The 17012-nt window shown below is 35.2% G+C and overlaps 1 protein-coding gene across 2 annotated transcripts in view; it reads right to left on the bottom strand.

The window, feature by feature from the left end:
• ABHD12 (abhydrolase domain containing 12, lysophospholipase) overlaps positions 1 to 17012 on the bottom strand; it is a 30175-nt gene that overhangs the window by 4574 nt on the left and 8589 nt on the right. Inside the window, exons 2-11 of one of the 2 annotated variants that reach the window (XM_034427460.3) lie at positions 16874 to 16998; positions 15385 to 15490; positions 10559 to 10678; positions 9136 to 9166; positions 8668 to 8713; positions 7012 to 7141; positions 5355 to 5392; positions 4420 to 4499; positions 1623 to 1705; positions 1008 to 1086 (exon numbers count right to left, since the gene is read on the bottom strand). In XM_034427460.3, the coding sequence (XP_034283351.2) occupies positions 1008 to 1086; positions 1623 to 1705; positions 4420 to 4499; positions 5355 to 5392; positions 7012 to 7141; positions 8668 to 8713; positions 9136 to 9166; positions 10559 to 10678; positions 15385 to 15490; positions 16874 to 16998 (838 nt within the window). Of the gene's footprint in view, positions 1 to 1007; positions 1087 to 1622; positions 1706 to 2639; positions 3019 to 4419; positions 4500 to 5354; positions 5393 to 7011; positions 7142 to 8667; positions 8714 to 9135; positions 9167 to 10558; positions 10679 to 15384; positions 15491 to 16873; positions 16999 to 17012 lie in introns of those variants that run through there. The other variant, XM_060692561.2, reaches the window with a different exon arrangement.

Genomic DNA, 17012 nt, shown 5'->3' with positions numbered 1-17012 from the left:
AGGACACTGTACCAGAGGTGTCAAACTCGTGTCATCACGATGGCGTCAAATGACATATCAGGACTTTTCCCCCCCTTCACTAAACCGGGCGTGGACATGGCCAGCGTCTGACGCATCCAGCCTGTGAATTTGACAGCCCTGCACTATACCATCTCATTCTCAGCAACTTTAAAGGCTACTGTGCAGAGATGGAAAGAATAATAGAGAAAAAGATTGCTTCGGGATTATACAATGACAGACAAGGCTGCAGCTTTGGATCTTAGAATAAGGAGGAGGAGAAGGATTATCAAGGAGGAATACACAGATCTGGTCCATACTTTACTAATTCATCTAGGACAGTGATGGCTAACCTTTTTGCCATTGCGTGCCAAAAGCGAGGGGGAGCGCGGGGGGGTTGAGCGCATGCGTGCCGACACCCATAATTCAATGTGTTTCACCCCTCGTGGATGCACGCGCGACCCCCGCTTTTGGCACACAATGGCACAGTGGGCCCGGTAGGCCTGTTTTTTGCCCTCCCCAGGCTCCAGAGGCTTTCTAGGAGCCTGGGAAGGCGAAAACGGCTTTCCCCACCTCCCCAGAGAACAGAAACTGCCCATTTCCCGATTTCTGGTGGGCCCAAAAGGCCCAAAAACCAGCTGGCTGGCATACGCATGCATGCTGGAGCTGAGAGCTACATGCCCACAGATATGGCTCCGTGTGCCACCTGTGGCACGCGTGCCATAGGTTCGCCATCATGGATCTAGGATAACTGATATTTGAATGAAAACACATTTTAGAAATAGTTTCCTTGACAATATAAAAGACAAGTAAGACAGAGTTATTTGTCTCCACCAACACTCTCTGAAAATGCATTTCTTCCAATAGCAGCAGTCAAGGTTTGATGTATTATCAGTGATTTGCCCCACAGAAATTAAATTGCGATAATTCAAGCCCTGTTACTATTCCAGTTCTTTCAGGATATTTATAAAGTTATGGCAGGGGCAAGAGTTAAAAAAATGAAGCAGCACCTTTTTCCCAAGATGAAATGGAACCACAGGATCATCTTCAGCATGAAGGACAAGCAGAGAGCATGAAATATGCTTCACACTGTAAAGAAACCACACACCAAACAATCAGGTGAACAAAATATGAATACGTATGACTTTATTCAAGATTAACTGTTGGAAAGTTCAGAATCATAGAATTTTATGCTTCTGCACATTATTTTATTTCACTTTTTTGAGGTTTTGAAAAAATAAGTAGTTTCGCAAGTTTCCCAGTGCAGATTATTTGCATTTGTGCAATTATATTCATGGAAAAATAGTTAAAATAAAATACGCTGCAATTAAAAATGAAATAGCATGAAAGAATACATATCTTAATTTTCCAAAGAAACAACTATCCAAAAGACTGTATCTCTGCTAGACAGAATGTTTTTCTTTGTTACAATGAACTGCTGGCTTTTTCTGAAAAATGTACATTTTCCTGAGGCCAAAGTAGCTGACCTGGAAAAGCAGAAATGGGTTCATCCATGACACAATAATTCTGTGTCAACCTTTCAGAATAAGTTTTTTTTCCTGTCACTGAAAACCTCAACCAGCAAGTGGTGGAGGAGGGAGTAAATAGATATTTTATTTACTTACTTCTCATCATTGGCAAACTTTATTCCACTTGATGTGATAGGGTCAAGGAAAAACCAGTCAAATCCTGGGAAATATCTATATATCTGGAAAAAGTTTGCAAGATGTCACAGGGAAATCTTCTATTTATGGTACAGGCATACAGGAGTATAAGAAGTGTAAGAATTCATAAACACAACATTGTTTTGGCCACAAATTTTTCATGCCTTATTTATATCCCAATTTCACCATAGGTAATCATTACTCATTGGCCCTAAATTGGGACCAGAATTTCTGCTGCTAAGTGAAAAAGTTGTTAGATAAAACATTATATGACTGTACCACTTAAGCTAATTGGCAGTCATTACTTGAGGCCTCATGCTTCTCCTGTCTCACTGCCTCCTCTCTGGTCTGCCCCAGCAAGCTTGCCCTGCCATGCTCACCTCAGCTTCTAATTCCTGCCATCTCAACCTTTCTGTCTGCCCAGGACTCCACAACCACAACCACCACACCCTAGCTGACCTCTGCCATCTTCCTTCTCCTGCTGCTGACAAGGTATGCCCAGCCACGAGGTGTCACAGTAGCCTTGTAAGGAAGAAGATGGCAAAGGTCAGTTGGGGCAGCAGCAGGCTGCAGGAGTAGCAGAGTGCAGGACAGAAGAGTGCAAGGAGGAGTGTAAAGTGGTGAGGGCAGCAGGGACAGTGGAGTGCAAGTCAGCCAATAAGGCAGATAGGAGAAATAGGGAGGTAAGTAAGGGGGGAGTTGAAGCACATGCTGCAATCATAAATGTGGTGGCTTGCCAAGTGCCTAAATTTTGATCACGAGGGTGTTGCAATGATTACAATTTTGACAACTAGTCATAAGTACTATTCATTCAGTGCGCTTGTCACTGAATGAATGGTTATTAAGTAAGGATTACCTGTATCGCAGTACAATCTACATAGGCTCACTTTGCAAAGTACTGGAAGCTAAATTGGTAAAATATGGCTATTAGTTTGCTAACTAATGCTATTAGTAACTAATGGATAACAATGAGTTCACTTGATAGCCATGTTTAATTCTTTCAACTGACAATTTAATGGGATGCTAATATATTGGCTAAAAGATTTAGGGCCTGATAATGTGATGGGGCCATCTCTCCCACTATAAACCTGTACAGATATTTTAAGATCTACAGGACAGTCCCTTCTGAAGATACCCACACTTGCTGAGGCCTCTCTATTAGGCTGAATTGATTCTTTACATTTGGACCCATCCCATCTTTAGAAAAATGGTTAAGGTGTATTCCTTTAGCAACAACTTGGCACATAAACTGAATTATAGTAATACCAAAACAAAAAAGCATAATGATGAATTTTATTGAAGGATACTTGGTGCTTTTTAAGCTTAGTTGTTTTCTTGCAGATGTTTCATTACCCACCTAGGTAACATTATCATGCAATGTATCTTACTGAGTATATAGTGTATGTATGTGTGTGGCCTATATCAAAATTTTGATTTTGTTATTTCATTAGACAGGCCCACATTTCTTGAGATTTCTTAGCCTTATGGGAGGGGCAGGAATTCTTATCCTATTTTTTGTGCTTGTGTAGTAAGTGGTAGAATTAGGCTGACCTTGGCAGGGTCAAGCCTATTTACTACTTGGACATAAACATCCAAGAAATATCAGGGTTGAAGGTTAGACTGGGACATTTAAAAAAAAAAAAAACACATTCTGGAGGATGGTAATGGCAAACCACTTCCATAGTACTACTAAGAAAACTAAATGGATGGAGTTAAACTGGATTTGAAGATGATTTTATTCTCTTGTAGCAGTGAAGGAAGTATTTCTTGGGATCATATTGGGTCCTTCAGTGCAACAGGAAGAGGAAAGATTACAACTCTTTCTTCTAAAGTTAAGATTAAATACATTATCTTTATTGGGGGATTCATTCTGTTTGTAATGTGCCTTTTGAGGGAAAAAAAAGCTATGCTGTTTGAAAACTGACCAGTGTGATAAGAGGCAGCATTTTCTTCCATGCTTTAGTTCTACTCTGTCTGATCACCGTTATACTTTCACAGTACTCCTTTTTCACACTTTCATTATACTAGAGCAGTAATTCATTATAAATGGAAAAAGAACTTTAAGTAGAAACATATAGTTCCTCCAACTAAGTCCAGAGGCAGAACTCTAATGATTATGTCAGACAAGGTTTTTAAATAGCACCAGTTATTCCAAGGATGTTAGCATTGATCTTGGCAGCATCTTTATTTTCAGCAGAGTCCTTCTTACAAGCTGCTACACTAGAAGATGCATTTTAGTTTCTGGTGAACTACGAGGTTAGGGGTTCATTAGGACTAACATTAGGAGGTTAGCTAATGTTTCAAAGTCTGTTCAAAGTACAAAGTAACACTCACTTATAAGTTCCAATATATACATACAGAATGTATCTGTAACTCCTTCAATGAATATTCCTTCTGGCTATGAATTTGAAAAATGTAGAAATATCGAAGTGTATCTCCAGAGTGTTAATGCTTATCATATATTCTTACTCTCGTTTCCAAATGACTTCATTCCAAAGAAGGCCAATTACCTGGAACTATACTATCAGAAATCTCACACAGATTTTTTTTTTCTGAATATATCCACTTCATACATGGAACTATTTCAATCTTTCTGGGCTGGAAAAGCAAATGGCAGAGGAAACAATACTTTGCACGTATGGGAAAAAATGAAACAAAAAATCTTGATATATGTTCCTTATTGGATATGTTGAAAATTCTCAAGTAAATCTAAATATGACAATATAATGCGAATTTTAACATGTAAATCTGTACTTACAACTGAAAAGGGGTGACTTTTTGCTTCTTCACGTATGTTTGTAAAAGGTGATTCTAATATCAGGGCATCTGGGGGAGTTTCTGAAAAATAAGGAACATTGTCCATTTCAGCCAAACTATTGGTGCATCCCTACAAAAATATGTCTTGCATCCACCTTGAAGGGCATCTGAGTAGTGCAGAGAAATGCAAATCCAAAGATGGAGCTATACATAGAGACATGATTGCAAGAATACTTTCTGGCATTCAAAAATTTGCCATTATTTTCAATTTCTGTATGGATGAAGCAGTATGTATTATTACATTATTTTTTAAAGCCACTTGGACAAACTACCAAGGCAGTTATCTGAAATGAATAAGCTCTGACTTAAAAAGATATCACAGGAGAGTGTGATATCGTGAACTTTGATAGCATTAAAAACCTCTAAAATAAAATATCATAGGCTGAACAACTGGACTTATCTTTTGAAGATACAAATGCAGTTATGTTAACTTCTCTATCAGAATTGAAAAGTGTTAGGCAACATCCATCCATCACAGAAGAGTTGAGTAAAGAGGCTTTTTGCAGCTGCTAAAAACTGGAGGCAAGTACAGCCTCCACAGAACTTTGAACATTATCAAATTACATATGAGAGAAGAAAACAATGAAATGTATAACAAGAAAATAACTATGCTCGTTAATCAAATTTAAATAAAACATTCATTTTTCCGGCCTTCTCTTCCAATTGGTCTTGCCATGTCTATCAACAGTCAAGTGTGAAACTTGGCCTGCAAAAAACTGCACACCATGATGGAGTCATTATCTCACTCTGACATTATAATAAAAGGGCAGTATTACTGCTAAATACTGACCTATTTAAACTCTTCTCAAAGGCAAGAGAAAATATGGAGGATATCAAATGCTCTTTGATAACATCATGTAGAAAAAGCCATCTTACCTCTTTCACAAAGACGTCTTACTAGATTAGTTGCAACTCTAAAAGCAAAACAGAGTTAAGTGTTGATTACGGAGAGCTCTCACATAGTTCTCTTCTTAAACCTTCTTTAAAACTCTACCCCATTTATCTTATCCCCTACTCTGAAAAACATGAGCTGCATAAAACATTAAGGTTTGATACATCACTTGACCATAAGAAAGCAGCAATGTGTAAAATTCCAGAAGCATAAACTGAAATAGTCCCTCCTCTGGGGGAATGAAATTGTGAAACTTTTAATATGAGGCCATGACATAAATAACAGCTATCTCTCTCTAATCTAAATTAAAGAAAGTATAGAGAGCATTCATAAATTGTTAATAAAACACTATTCATCAGATCAATTTCATACATTGCTCCAGTAGAAATTAAAGTAGTAAACAGTAAACTATTGCTCAACATTTGTACTGCAAAGTTAATCAAATAATGTATAACCTCAAATCTAAGGTGCCTGAATGATATTCATCTTTTATTTTTCAATCTAAAGAAGCATTTGTATAAATCTAAATGCTTATGACTTTCTCTTATCCTAAAACTAAAATGTTTTGGATTCCAAGTTCTTCTCAGTCAACCCATACTGAATATGGGATATTTACAGTATATTGTAAAAGTAATTCCCTGCAGCTGCTTTGCAACCCCACCCTACTTCTTTCGAGAATTTATGGATTCCATCAATAGAGAGGAGAGGAGAGGAGAGGGGACGAGAGGAGAGGAGAGGAGACTCCTTGACTGGAGTCTTTTTGTGAATGGAAGCGTCCTTCTATACACTGAAAGGCAACTTAAGTCCAACCCCTTGGTCCCAGGATGTGGGGGATGACCCAACACATTTATTAAATGACATAAGAAGAAACCACTACATATGGGATGTTTAACCTAAAACCTAAGAGAATCTAAATCTTTAAAAAGGGTATTTACTGGTTACATTTCTTATTTTTATTTTTAATGAGTATAGTTCCATTGGATGTGGCTCTATCTCCTTTTTTAAAAAAAATTTGCATATTTTTCCATTTACACTCTGAAAAATCAATTTCCTCCAGCTCCTTTGACTATTAACAATAACAATGAAGTTTTGAATTTACCAATGTCTTTGGCAGCATCTGCACTGAGAATGGAATTCAAGCATGTGTAATAGAAAAGGAACTACAGAGACAATAGCTACAGCACATGCAAGTCTAAGCTCATTAGGAAAAGTTATAGCAATAGCACTTAGCAATAGCAATAGCAATAGCACTTAGACTTATATATCGCTTCACAGTGCTTCACAGTGCAGAACTCTCTAAGTGGTTTACAGAGTCAGCATATTGCCCCCAACAATATGGGTCCTAATTTTACTAACCTCGGAAGGATGGAAGGCTGAATAAGCAAAAGGTTCCTGATATCAGCAAAGATATAGCTTTCATTAATGTCTTTGAAGCAAAGACATTAATGGGAAGATCAATCTATGGAAGTACAAAATATTCCAAAAGTATTCAGTTGACTCTGCCATCATCCACTTTCCTGTGGCAGGAACATTTTGTGTGTAGTCTTGGGGATACTTTTGCCAGCAGAATGCAAACCTTAAATGATGCCACTATTATTATTCTAAAATTTTGCTTAGATCATCTGGAAAATAAATGTTTACCCAGTGCCCAAGGAGTGTCCCCATATATAAACTGGATTGTCTCCACTTCTTGCTTTTATCCAGTCAAACACATGAAGAGCATCATAGGTCATCCCACTTTCTGAGGGAGTGCCTATAGAGTCTCCCCATCCTGAAAGAGATAAAAATAAATATTCCGAGAATCATACTTTAAGCTGCTAATCAAGATATAGGGTTTGGCTTCATGTTTCAATTAAGACCAAAGAGTACAATGAGTCAGGACATTGGAAATGAATAGGTAAATTCTCGATTACCTTTGATTTACTTGGAAAGGCTAAAATACACAATAAAATAAAATGGAGTTGACATAATGCAGGAACTAAAGTTGTACCAGGCCTATTCAACTGGATTCCAGTATGCCTTGAACTTTTCAAGGAGACTTTTCCTGATCAGACTGATCAGACTGTTTTTGCTAATGGAATTGGGTGTAACAATTTCTTTTACATCATCTCAAAGCTACAGCAAAAACGTTTTGAGAGATTTCCTTAATATCTCCAAACAGATTTTAAGGATTCTTGGGGGGGAGGGATGTAATGGGGGGGGGAAGGTGCCATTACAGGATAAATTTTTTGCATTTAAAAAACTACCATATGAAAACAAACTCAGTTACCTGCCGGCTATGCTGGTTCTAGTTCCATTGGACCTAAAGCATCTTGGAATTCTTAGGATCCCAATTCCTACAATTCTCCCCCCTCAATACACACACTCCCAGCTAAGAATACTGAATAGGAATTGTGGGAATTGCCATCTCAACACATCTAAAGTGTCAGATGGGTGGGGGGGAAGGAGTCACACTAAAAATATGACTTTCAATTGCAGCAAAATTTCTGGGAATATCTTTTCAATAATTTGAGTATGAGAAATGAAACTGACTTACAAGCTGAAATAAAATAAAAAAAACTATCTTGTGAAAACTGCAAAGCTAATTGAAAGTTCATAATAAAGGGGTTTTTTAAATTAATTACTGCTCAAGAAAATTACGCTTCAAATAGACTGTTGTGTCCCTCTATGGCCTGATTCTTCCTGGCAGAAAAAAAAATATTCAACATTATATTGAAGTAGCAAATGCCCTACTTTAGGAACCAGACACTTACTATGCTACTTTTTCACATTGAAACCTACAGATTTTTAGGAAATCTTAGATTATCTTCTGTTTTAAGCAATAATGAGGTTCACTTGTTAGCAGATTGAGTACATGAGGCTTTTTTCCATACAAACAAGCATTCTGGAGTGTTTTGAGCTAGGAGCAGAACTTTTCGGAGTTCAAAATGTTGTTCTGGGCTCAGAATTTCCTGTTTCACATTCAAAATAGCAGCTTCAAAATAGGATATTTTGTGAACTTTTTCATTTGAGATCCAACCTTTTGCACACTCCTGTCTAAACTAAACAATTCATTTGTAAACATTCTGTAATACATTTATAATTTATTTACAATTTAATTTATAAAAATAGGGAATTACTGATTATTAACAGACCATGCACTATAATTGGGGGGATTAATAAAACACACAAACTCTTGCAAATTATGTGGTTAATGAAATTCAAGAAATAGCCAATAGGTTGGTTAAAACAAAACAGCCACCCATATTTGGGAACAAAACAACATTTCAGAAAAAAAATGTAGTCTAAGAAACTTACCTCTATAATCAAATGTGACTACATGGTAACCAAGAAAACTTAAAACCTGTAAGGGAAGAGAAGCAACTCCAAATAAGTTTAAGAAACTTTTAAAATAATAATCACTACATGCTAACAAATTTCTTCACTTTGACATGGCAATATACAAGGTTCTCATTTTTAATGCGAGAGTAGGAACTATTCAAGATGCAACCTTTCATTGTGGTGTGGAATGGAACAGATCATAAAAAGTTTACAATATGATTTGACATTGTTCAGTAATGCAGAGTTTTGAGTACCTTCTGCTTATATTTCTTACTCTTATTTATTTCACCTTATCAGAGAAATGGATGGCATACAAATGAAATAAATAAATGTTTCCTCACATATAAAATATGGAAAACAAATACGGATACATGTTGCTGTTAATAATATTGAATACTGAATAACAGTATTCAGAACATATGAGTAACAACACTTGATTCCTACCTTGTAAAGTTCTACACGATGATCCCCTCCTCTGTTAAGAAATGTTGGGAAAGTAAAGTTAAAATCAATATAAAACATTGTGTTACATAATTTTCTAATGTCAGCATAAAAATGAGCTGGCTTTTAATGAAAAATCTGTTTGTTAGAAGTAGTTTAAGAGCCACTGATTTCAATAAACCCTTACTTAAGTCTTGACCGCTTGCTAGGGAAGAAGCACTGTTAACTAGAATTTACATGATAATACTATTCATGTCTATTCAGAAGTCAGCCACTTCCTCAGAAATCGAAATTTGAACTGCAGATATTGAGCTAAATTGTGTCCAACTATAATTACAGCGCTTCACTCATATAGCCAGACAAGTTTCTTTCTATTCTTGCATTTGGAATGGCCTTCACAGTCCCTAGACTTCAGATCCAGAATACTAAGGAATATTTCTGAGCTAGAAGAGCTCTGCAAGGAAGTGGTTTTTTTTAAAGCAAGAATAGAAGGCCTTTTAGCTGGCTATAAGAAACTTAAAAGCTATTACTTATGCCAAAGGAGATGTTGCTAAGAAGAGTGAAGAGTGAATATAGTTTCTGCATTTATCGTAATGAATGTTTCCTTATTTTGAATCTGTAAACAACTGTACAATAATATATATTCAAATTTGTGGAACAATGCACAGTAGTATTGAGATCCAAAACATTCATCATGTTAGCCATAAATGCCAGCAAATCTATTAGGCCGGTGTCCCTTGCCCTAACAGAACCCAAGCCAGAATGGTATATTAAAATCTATTTATATACACAAGTAAGGAAAGGTGCTTCACTCAAGAGAGGAGAGGAGCAGTTTACAAAGGCAGAAAATCACTTTATATACAGTTCAAACATATTGAGTTTGGAATGAATGTTTTCATTTGCCGCATCTCTGATATAGCACACTTGCTCGTAACTAATGTGTAGCATGTAACATTCCATAGCATCCCATAATATTCTTAGTATGATCTTGATACTGCTCATCTTCACATTTAGGAGATGTGTTTCTCACATTTTGAGTTTGCAGGTAACTAAATTTCAAGTCAAAGGTTTAAATCAGTTCTCTTATCAGGTTGTACATAGCTTTCTTTGTTCCTCCAAGAATTAGAAACATTAATCAAAGGAAATCCTAGTGACTGAAAACATTAATCAAAGAGGCTTGCTTTGCTGCTGCCATAACCACGTTGTCTAATCTTGGGATCTAAACTGTGATACAATACCATGGAATCAGATATGATGAAAAGACAGTAAGAGAAATGTATTTAAAAATCAGCTACAGTAAACAAAACATATACTGGCTTCAGCATGAACATTCCAAACTTCCTGCGTACTTGCCCTGTTTAATGAAGAATGAGCCTTGAATAGATTTAAATTATGGGCATTATTTTTATTTTTGTGTTTTGCTTACCTAGTCCCTGCATTTCCGTGCAAATAAAGGATTACAGGGTTATTGGAACCCAAAATATCCTCGAACCACAGTGGGTCCTTTCCTTGAGCATCTTTCCATAAAAATGTGGGAACTGTGTGCCTAAAAGACATGGTAACAAGAATGTCATTGTTTCCTTGCATATTTTCATTCTATCTTAGTAACTTCCCTGCTTCAGAAGCCTACAAATGTGCAATAAGTTATATACAATATTTAGAATTAGTATACAAACCATTAACAACTGGTTGTGTGCTGAATCTTAAGCAATTCCTTCCAGGATTTCTAGAGTCTTAATTCAGCTGTTCTTAACTAAGGACCAAAGGATATTTCAAGGGAGCTACAAGTAAAAAATATGTAAAGGGGAGGCACAGAAATTGTATAGTAATACAAATACTGTCTTGTTGATGTTAGGTTCCCAGCATCCCAGTTAAAAATTAAGTTTGATTTGCAAATTGATGAAGCCTGGTTACCAGATAACACAACAATACTGCTGGCTTATGTAAGATATTTGGTCAATGACAAATTCAGAGAAAAAATGCTCTTCACTTGAAAATTTAAAACAGATACTAAAGGGAAAACAATTTTTGAAGAAGAATTATTTCAATAAGAATGATATCTCTCTTGACAATATTATAGCTTCCATGACAGGTACACAGAAAATGTATTGCATTTTTTAAACATGCTGTGCTATAAGTATTTTGTTTTTACTGCATAATTCACCACCACCATTTGATTTCAAAAAATTTGGAAGGACTGGATATTCTGGCCTGGACAGTGGATCAATTTGCAATGGATACTGCTGACATTGACATTACATTGCAAGAAGTGCTCATCAAACTACAGAACAATATAGAAGTTGAAAATGAAAGGCAGTTAACTGCCTAAAATTAAATGTATGTCAAGATTGTCTGTTTCAACAGCCTTTCAATGGCAGTGATTTAAATACTTATCCATGAGCTACCACATATAATTTAATTTTACACTAAATAACTTAATTAACTGTGATCAAAGCTGCCATCTATGCATATTGCTGCTATATGAATATTTGAAAGTAAATAGGATGCATATACAGTACATTAGAAGCCTATTTAGTTTACACTAGCATAACTAATTCAGTTTTCTTTTGGAAAAAGAGTGCAAGCAATCTAACAAAGAAGGATAAGAACAATTCTCAGCAAACTTCTGCTTCCTTCCCTGCCATACTTGGGAAAAAGATGACTGATATTCTGTATTTTTTATCCTATTTAATTATATTAATTAAGTATGGCTTTTAAAATCAAAATTATAGTTCAGAATAAGTTAAGTGTGTAGCCAATAGCACAGATACATGAAGATGAATGCCAAAGATTTAATAAGGGAGCAGCAGTTCAATACAAATTTGAAAATAACCTTTGAAATTAAAGAATTTGGAGACACTGCTTTGTTATATTTTATTTCCAGCCCCTATTTTCAAGCCTTACGATTATTGCAAGCAAATCTATTTATATTCCAAACACTTAAAAAGATCAATAAAGAAAAAATACACATAATGAGAACCAACTATCTAACTTGTTTTATATGGAATTCATAAATTCAGAATCAGCATGGGTGGTAACTCCTTCTTACTTTCCATGGGGATATATCCCGTCTTTCAACTCTAACAGTACAAACTTCTAAAAATGGGCTTTCTTTAGGATTATACCAGGAAGAAAGAGTTAAATTTGTCTCTGCATGTCTATTGGGATTCTGTTAATTATCAGCATTCTTCCCACCAAGCTGATGCAATCGGCAATTTGTAAATTGTTAGTATTACACTGAAGTTCCTCAATATTTCACCAAAGTGGCTCTTATTTCTACAAGTTGAAAACAAAGGAATGTTAAACAACAGTTTTGATACTTTTAAAGCAGTGGTTAGGCATATTATTTCAATTTCATGTTTACCTAATCAGTACTTTAAAATCATTGTTCTACAACTATGAAAATTGCTTTCATATAGGTAGATGAGACATGAAGGTGGGGCTGGGAGTAAAATACAGAACAATGCAATCCTGGATATCTATAAACACTACCTATCATGAGCAGCACTATGTGAGTCATTTTAGGACAAAGGTATCCCATTCCAATTCTTCAAAAATCTTACAATATTCAAAAGACAATGGGGTAGATTTAGATATAACTGCCGCAGAGAGGATTCTCATGCTGATAATGTGTCTAATAACCATTATGTACAGAAAACTTAAGAGCTTTTGGCTTACTTCTCAAAGAAATTGGTATTCTCTTTGTTATGCTAAAAGTACAAGAAGAAAGCCAGAAATAAATGGTTCTGAATAGCTTTTAAACAGGTTCCATATCTAAAAGCAAATTATTTGCCACAATTCTTTCATTATCATTTCAACTTTTTTTTAAAATAAATCTTATTAATCCAAAACTCAGAGAGAATTGCTTCTTTGCTGTGCTTTTCCAGTCTGGACTGTTGTTAAAGAAATCTGACAAGTGGTTAGATACACATAAACAGATTAAAATAGAAACAAGAAGTTGCAAATCAGTTTTGAAACTCACTTTACTTCTACTAGTAGAATGCTGAATTAGCATTATGATTTGCTACTCAGTCCTACATCATGCTTAGACTTTCAAAAATCTTCTAAGAGCATAAAAACAGTGTAGATTAGGTGAAAGATCACAACAAAATGCTCCCCAAGAGCTAGTCCTGAGGAACATACTACCACAAAAACTGCAATCAATTAAATAAAACTTGAGTATCCATATTTTTAATCTCCTTTTAAAACTCCTCAAATCTTGAATTAACAACTTCAGTTAACTATGGGAGAAAAGGTACTTTTTAAAAAAAATCTCAATTTCATATTCTTAATCTTAAACGAAGGATCCTGATCTAGTCTGTTAAGAAAGGTAAATACTTTTTCTCCCGATGCACAAAAAATAATTTCATATACCTTTATCATGTCATTCCATCTTACTTATCTTTTTTCTAAGATAAAAAGCCTGATACATGTTCCTCATATGAGGGCCCTTGGGCATTTTGTTTACTTATATAGAGTGAAGTATCAATATGCACTTGCCTATCATTGTTCTTTTAGACTATATTGTTTAAGAGATGTAAAAATTAGTTAGAATAATAACAATCCTACTTTTCCTTTAAATTGCAAGAGTCTCGGCCCATTGCTCATCACAATTATAATTTTATTGTTAGAAAGAATATGATTAATATATGGGAAAGGTTTGGATATTTTATATTACATCATTAACTTTTATTTTATTGTTTGTATTTTATAGTCATATTTAAATAAACTGGTGATTCTCCTATTGCTTTATTGTCCTTTGACTCATTGATCTGAGCAGTATGAAATTATCACAGTTATTTAGTGAAAAAGTCCAGACTGAATCCCTCAAACATAACAATTTAAAAAATACTATTGGAAAAGCAAAACTATTTTTCCAAACTAGACACCAGTATAATTGAAAAAAATGAAATAACTACAAAAGAATAAAACTGCTTTAGAAGAAAAAATGTAAAACAATAAGGAGGTGAAGACAAGAAAAATATAAATATGAATCCAAACAGATGAAAAGTAATGATGAAAAATTAGGCTGGTTGGGGGAACAGAATTGAGTATCCTTCAAAAGGTAGAATTTCACCCTAATTAAGAACACTGTAAGCCACAATGCTTGGTTGCAAGAGCAATTTGCTGAGTCTATTCTTGTTATCTGTTCTATCTATCTGCTAAGGACCTGCTATCCAGTTTTCATTCTGCTCCCTAATAATCAGTTTCATCTGACAGAACCTGATCTGCATCATAATTCTGCATCAATCTGCAAAAACATTTGTTAGTCCATCTGATTCTTAGAGAGTAAAAACTGGGATTCAAATCATTAATGAAGATATCAAGGTGGTGATAGCTTCTACCTTTTAGAATTAACCATCAACAGTAATTAGTAAAGAAACATGCTGCAAACTAGCACTATCACATGGCTAAAGCAGCCATGAAAACCTTGGAAAATTCAAATGCCATGATGTGTCTATACTACCAAAATCACAATTGTGCAAGTCTTATTATTCTCTGATACTCTATAGCAGTAAAAATTGGACTCTGAAAAGGCAGAATAGGAAGAGTATTGACACTTTTGAACTTTGGTGTTAGAGAAGACTCTTGAAAACAGCCAAGACAATAAACAAATAAATCAACCAGGAAAGTTTTCTCACTTGAAGCACAAATGACCAGGCTCAAATTATCCTATTTTGGAACATTATGAAAAGTCCTAGCTCTCTGGAGAAAGCCCCGATTCTGGGAAAGGTGGAAGGAAAAAGAAATAGAGAATGACCAACAGCAAGGTGGATAGATTCAGTTACAGGGGCGATGAATGAATCATCACAGATCATCATGGTGAAAATCTATCTTTGTGGTCAATAAAAGCTGAAAACAAGTTGATGGCACATAATCAATCAAAGATCTGGGATACCTTCTACACAACAAGGAAGACAAAGATGAAACCTGAAAGCTATTTCTGCAAATATATCTGCAACTAAGCAATGATTCATGTCATCCTCGGGGTTGTTTTTCTTCCTTGTTCCTATGCTTTGTTCTCAGAGACTAAAGAAAATCACATGCTTGAATAATCCCACATGATTTCTATTAAATTTACATTACTCTTAAGTTGAATCTAAAGTATAACCTTCAGCATAATACTGCACATGGTTGCAATGTATATCACATTATTGGATATTTTTTTCTAAATTCACAAAAAAAGCAAAGCTTTTGTTCTAATTATAAAAGGACATCAATGTATAATGAGAGGAATAAAGTATTCCTTACCAAACTCCAATAGTTACATCTTCCTCTGGCTGCAAATAGAAGTTACAGGTATGGTTTAAGCCTTGATCCTGGGGTCTTTTCAAATCAATGAAATAGGGCACTCTTACTGAAATAGAAGGATAACATTCCTTTTACATTTTGTTTACCTGATGATTGAAATAATCAACTTCTGTAATTAAAATCAGCAACCATAAGCTTGCACAATACTTCTTCTACGGAATATACATCCCAATGCATAATTAAATTTGCTATAAATTACTAGACATGTTTAAATGTCAACAAGGAGGGGAGGAGTCTTTAAAATTATTTCCAGTCTTCTGGCACCTCAAAGACTCACAAATGTGTAATGGCTTAGGTCTGCATGAATTGCAATGCATTTCATCAGAGGCATGTAAATATACACAGCCATTAGGGAGGAAATACATGAACAGTAAATAGAGAGGCCAGAAAGAAACGAATGGTATTTTTAATAGTCATTTCCCTCTGACATCATTGTTCATTATTCCCAAATGTGCTCCCAAACATGAGTTTGTACAGTACATTCTCAGTTAATGTTAAAAGCCTCCAATTAAGACATTAGGCTAGATTTAAATGTATGTACCTTTAAGGTACAATAACACTCTTTGCTGTTTTTTTTTCTGGCTATTCATCTGGGAAAAAATTAGAAGTTAACCTTCTTTGGTTTGTAATTTGTTTTCCAACTTCTATTGCTATCTTCCAAAACATACTTATTAAATCATAATTGTTAACTGTCAATACAGTTTACTGTTTGTCCTAGTCCCAACAGTCAATTATAGATTGTATCTTTAAAACTAATTTAGGAAATCCTAGAATTAGATTTGTAGGGCACAGTTTCGGCTCATTGAGTAATGCTCATTGGTTTTCTATTCCATCTTTGTAAAACATTTGCAAGCTCAGCAGCAAATTCTACATAAAATGCAGACAGACATGATAATTAGAATACAGTCATACCAAGCACAGCAAGGATATTTTTGAGGAGTGCTGAAAAAAAAACAATTGCTTGTTCACTGTCTGGCATTAGAACATTCTCTGCAGATGCCAACAGTAACAAAATTGCAAGCAGCAGTATCAAGCCTCTCCTTCATCAGCACTTCACAAAGAAATAATGAAATACAATCAGATACCGACAAACTGAGATATCACATGCTTTAAATCTGAACTGAACATTGTGACACAAGATATGCAGGAACAATTGAAAAAAGTCAAATGCGACTTCAAATTAAGTATCTATATCAATATACTAGATTTTCTACGAACAAAAAAATAAAATTATTATAGCCAAGGCAGCTTGATGGCAACAGTTTCCAAGATTCTTGTGGGGTACTGACATTGACTTTTAAGTAACTAAATAGAAATCAGTCTTTAAAGAAAGGGTGGGCTGACAAGGTATGAACACCTATTAATCTTGAATTAAAATATTAGCATAGAGTCAAGATAAAATAAATATTAAATGAAGCATTACTCTTACCAAAATTTAGGAAGACAAGCTTTGCCTGAATAGCTGGACAAATTTTAACTAGAAATGGAATTGCTATGTATATTCCCAACAACCAGATCACTACCTTCCGCAATCGAACCCACATTCCATGTCTCCTGTAAAAAAAGGT

The sequence above is a fragment of the Pantherophis guttatus genome, chromosome 1 (genome assembly GCF_059756535.1).
Source record: "Pantherophis guttatus breed Tessera chromosome 1, ASM5975653v1, whole genome shotgun sequence".
NCBI classification, from domain to species: domain Eukaryota; kingdom Metazoa; phylum Chordata; class Lepidosauria; order Squamata; family Colubridae; genus Pantherophis; species Pantherophis guttatus.
Note: the sequence above shows the minus strand (reverse complement) of the source record. Positions and strands in the feature narration are given on the sequence as shown.